Source organism: Salvelinus fontinalis, chromosome 2 (assembly GCF_029448725.1).
Source record: "Salvelinus fontinalis isolate EN_2023a chromosome 2, ASM2944872v1, whole genome shotgun sequence".
Classification (NCBI taxonomy): Eukaryota; Metazoa; Chordata; class Actinopteri; order Salmoniformes; family Salmonidae; genus Salvelinus; species Salvelinus fontinalis.
Genome location: NC_074666.1, coordinates 81,482,807 through 81,487,388, shown reverse-complemented (window position 1 = coordinate 81,487,388; position 4,582 = coordinate 81,482,807). Strand labels below are relative to the sequence as shown.

Sequence of the window (4,582 nt, the reverse complement as noted above, 5' to 3'; positions counted from 1 at the left end):
CAACTTTTCTGCAGTGCAGTTTTGTCCACAAAAGTTACCAAGTCAGAGTACTTCAGCTGGCTTTACCTTGCTGTTCGTAAAGTAATAAAGAGACCTGCAACGAGACAAAAAGCAAAATGAGAATTGGTTCAGAGGAACAGACATTAAAGTTCGTTTTTACGCAATAATAGCCCCATATCATCAGATCATTATGCTAAAATGTGCATTGTTAAGACTGAAAAAAATTGTCTTATGGTAGTTATTATTAATTAATTATTAACAGAGACTTAGACTGGCCCATTTCTCTGTGTACTTTAACAAATGGTCACACAATGGACGTTTTCCGTTCACACAAAACTAAGCCAAGCCAAAGGAAGCTCTGTGTCCTGGTTTGAAAGGGGACCAAAATGAAAGTAAAAATACACAGACTGCCGGCGCTATTCTACAGACAACACTTGTATGAGGACCGGACTTATTTATGGGACTGGCTAATTTATGATTTTGTAAATGCCATTTGTAAATGAAAAACAGATCCAGACCTGACTTGACTCGTGGTAGAAAAGTCAGCGAAACCTGTAAAGCTTTACAACGCGTAATGACCTTCCCAGTCAATAATTTGGAAATAAAAACCGGTGCATGAAATGTGGTCAGGGCAGCGTGCATGTAAATACATACTCAGACTAGACAAATGCGGTAATAAGGAACTTGTATGATACCGCAACGTAGGCCAGAGCCGTTCAACAAACAACCAATGGTAACATATCGACTAATGTATGGCAGCTAATTTGCTCTAAACATTTATAAAAGCCAGGGCTCTCAAAATATTGTATCATATTCAACTAATCTGGGAATATTGTTCAGTGAAGGGAACTGTTGCAAAACGCGAAGCAATTGTAATGCTGAATATTACAATAAATTCCAATAAATATAATAAGCACGTGCATGTTGAAATATACTTTAAGTATATTGTCAAATACCCGGATGGAAATCGCTATGGAAATAATGGTGATGATAATGTGCTGTAAGAGGGGAGAGGACATATTTCATCACATATCTACTGTACCGAGCGAATAAATCAGACCACCAAAAATATAAACACAAAATATTTCAAATGCAGAAGATAACTCAAACTCCCATTTGTGCGTCTCTATATGATTTACGTTTTCAAGTCCTTTTTAATGTGGGGATTATTTGAAGGGTCATATTTGTTGTCTTGAGTGAATAGGGCCTTTACCGTATATGGCTCACCAAAGACCAAAGAGAAGGGGGAGAAATGTCTATGTATTCAATTTACCACTTTAAAATTCCAGTGTGATTCGTATTGTGCAATCTCATTGGAAGGAGAGAAAGGCGAAAGAGATGGGAGAGAAAAAACGCCTGCTCTCGGGTTTGCGCTGGGGTCCCCCGGCGCATGCAATCACAGCCCCCCCCTCCAGGGTGCTATTTTGCAGGCACTGACGCACGCTATTGGTCAGCGCCTGGTCAGATGGTATGGTTTCCCTCTGTCCCGCACTGGCACATCGCCACCCAGCGCCCCCCCTCAACTAAAACCCAATCTCCGATAAACTACTAATAGCTAAACCAGTTGGACTATAAAACACAACAAATCATAAACCAAGGAAAAGAACCTGTACCCTCCCAATGAGTTCCTATTTTGTAAACTCAACTTTTCCAGTGACTCTGCCTGGAGGCCAAGAGTCTTTCTTGGGACAGATACCGTTATACTCCTCCGGATACACTGATCCTTTAAGACACTATCCTGGTGCTGCCTATGGCGCTACCAGCGTTCAAGACAAGGCGTATCCATCCTCGTATTACCAGCAGGCGAACGGTGCCTATGGCCGGGCCAGCGCCGCCGGTGCATGCGACTACGCAGCAGCCAGCTTTTACAGGGAAAAGGACCCCGCCTGCACCCTCGCCAGCATAGAGGAACATTCGCTCGTCCTGAGCCAAGACCATCGCAAAACGGACTGCTCGGGGCAAAATAAAAGCATATTCGGGGACAGCGAGGACCAGAAGCCCTCGACGCCCGTTTATCCGTGGATGCAGAGGATGAACTCGTGTAACGGTGAGTCCACATTGTCATGTCATTTGTTTTTTCTTACGGTTTGTTTTGTTTTTTGCTTGTCTGGGCTGATACATAGAGCTTGCCTATTACATGTGACCTGCAGCAGCACTGTATAGCGCCGGAAGAGCATACAGTGGGAAATATTGTCGCTCTGGTTGTGTCTTAACACCCAGGCTGAAAGTAAAGGAAGCAAAGCATACACTTTTGATGAGTCCTCCATAAGTACAGTTTTTTCTCCCCATAAACTGTTGTGATTATGGTTCCTATCGCCTCAAGGCTGACATTATTCACGTTGTAGATTAAAATCGCACGGCACACGAACACATCCTTGGCAACAATGGAGCAGCAGTTCCATCAAAGATGGGTTCTTATCACAAAATGGCTCGTATTGTTTTTCTGACAGGGTTCCAGCTATTAGTGCTTAGTTATTCACCACAAAAAGACTCTCACTATCACAAGGTTCAAAATGTATCACAAGGCAAATACACATAGTGACAGTGCTATGGGTTACAGTTATAAATGATGTCCGAGGCATGAAATTTGATAGGGAAACACATTACACAACAATAGAGGAATAAATTAGCACTATAAATTACATTCGGGGAATTCCGTTTCGACACAAAAAAAGAACTAAAACAGCTCTTAATAGACAGTGAGCGAGAGCTACTCTTCCTTGACTGTTGGATATCCTAACATTTGAATTATGATCACTTTAAGTGCACCCTTCTGTATCAGGCTTTTTATTGTTTTCTATCTCTAAGCAGAAGCTGTGTGTGACTTGCCAGAAGCAGTGTGGGTAAATTAGTGAATGCTTAGGATTATGATGATCAATAAAGAGCTCCTTGTTCTTTAATGTTATGATGCGCCATGGTTTGCCCCTACTGCAGGCTAGAATGTGTTTATGAAGATAAAATACTTTGTTATTAAACTTGTCAAAACTAACACCCCTTCTTTGAATAACTTATCTTGTCGTACGTGTGGAAGAAAAAAAACAGGAAATAACATGATATTTCAGTTGCTTATATGTAATGCTGGGGCTCATTGTTTGGCGCAAAAATACACCCATGATTCAAATATCGTGCATATTTGTAAAAAATATGACATAACCCTGTGCAATATGATGTAAACAGCACTTTTACGAACTAATTTAAGGGCAGCTTCCAGGACTATATAAATTATATCTTTTTTTTTTTGCTACTGTACACCACATGTCTACCAGTAAGGCGTAAATCTCCAGCAAAAGCTCACGAGTTCCAGTCATGGTATTCGCCCCAAGCTCTTTCTGCTCGGACATAGCCTGTCTATATCAGTGGTATAAACACAAGTTAATGTTTGACTCTCTCTTCCTTTTCTTCTGACAGGGACCTTCGGTAACCCCGGTCGAAGGGGTCGTCAGACGTACACCCGCTACCAGACGCTCGAGCTGGAGAAAGAGTTCCATTTTAACAGGTACCTTACTCGGAGGCGCCGTATCGAGATCGCGCACGCACTGTGCCTAACAGAACGCCAGATCAAAATTTGGTTCCAGAACCGAAGGATGAAGTGGAAAAAAGAAAATAAACTGATCAACTCATCTCAGACCAGTGGAGAGGAGGAGGAAGAGAAGAGGTCAGAGTAAGGAAAAGAAGAAGACAAAAAAATGCATAAAATGGCTAATGGCATCATCTCCGGATATCCTACACGTATGAAGATACTACCTTCATATGTCCAAAGTTCCCACCGGTAAAGTTGTGTTTGGTAAATTTGTTGTAGCATTCCAGAAGTTCACTTAACTGTCTATTTTTGTTATTGTTATTGTCATTTTATGTTTCTTTTTTTAAAATCATGATTCTGGTAGCCGAATGACAGTGTTTTTGTGCGCTTGCCTCTTGATTTAGGATGTGGCCCAAAAAACGATTGGTCATGTTTAACGAAACTATTTGAAATATATGTCATATTCGTGTTCATATTTAAACTGTATAGAAATAAAAGGAAATTCTCCTTGTATGGTGAATTAATGTATTTCTTTTGTAAGTTAAATACCCAGCCAGTTGTTTTGTTGACTTGTTGTATAGTGTCATGGGGAGAACATACTCGATCTACTGATAATTCAAAAATACCAAAAGACTGGGTCAAAAGTTTATATTTTATGGATTTTATACGTGGTTTATGTTTGTGGTTTTGTCACAAATAAGTATCTACTTACGAAATCATTCAATAAAATGTAATAATTATTCAACCTGTCTTGCACGGTCTGAGCGAGCATACTTTACAGGTCTTTGAGATTTTGTCACTGCTTAGAACGCCATTTTCAGTAAGTAGACTAGAACACATTTGGCTCAGGAAGTGAAATAGGCCTAGGCCTATATAATTCACAATTATGTCCAGAATAAAACTTGTGGATAAGGTTATGAAACAGGAAATCATAGGAAAGCTAAATTCCCTTCTGGAAAACGTATTTTAAAGAACTGTCTACCATTTGGCCCTGCATAAAAACAGCGAGCACCGTCCATCTGCTGCAGTTATAAAGGTATGCGCAAACACTGACTTGGTCAT

At 40.5% G+C, this 4,582-nt stretch overlaps 1 protein-coding gene across 1 annotated transcript; it reads left to right on the top strand.

The window, feature by feature from the left end:
• Positions 1–900: 900 nt before the first annotated feature.
• On the top strand, positions 901–4,264 carry LOC129828703 (homeobox protein Hox-B6a). Its single transcript, XM_055889845.1, has 2 exons — positions 901–2,047; positions 3,409–4,264. Exons 1-2 carry the CDS (start codon positions 1,621–1,623, stop codon positions 3,663–3,665), a joined length of 684 nt encoding a protein of 227 aa, XP_055745820.1. The 5' UTR covers positions 901–1,620; the 3' UTR covers positions 3,666–4,264.
• Positions 4,265–4,582: the final 318 nt, after the last annotated feature.

Bases quoted from the DNA above. Each gene is read 5' to 3' on its own strand.
- LOC129828703 (XM_055889845.1), top strand. From the start codon at position 1,621: ATGAGTTCCTATTTTGTAAACTCAACTTTTCCAGTGACTCTGCCTGGA. The intron at 2,048-3,408 runs GTGAGTCCACAT...TTCTTCTGACAG, and splicing joins GAGGATGAACTCGTGTAACG to GGACCTTCGGTAACCCCGGT.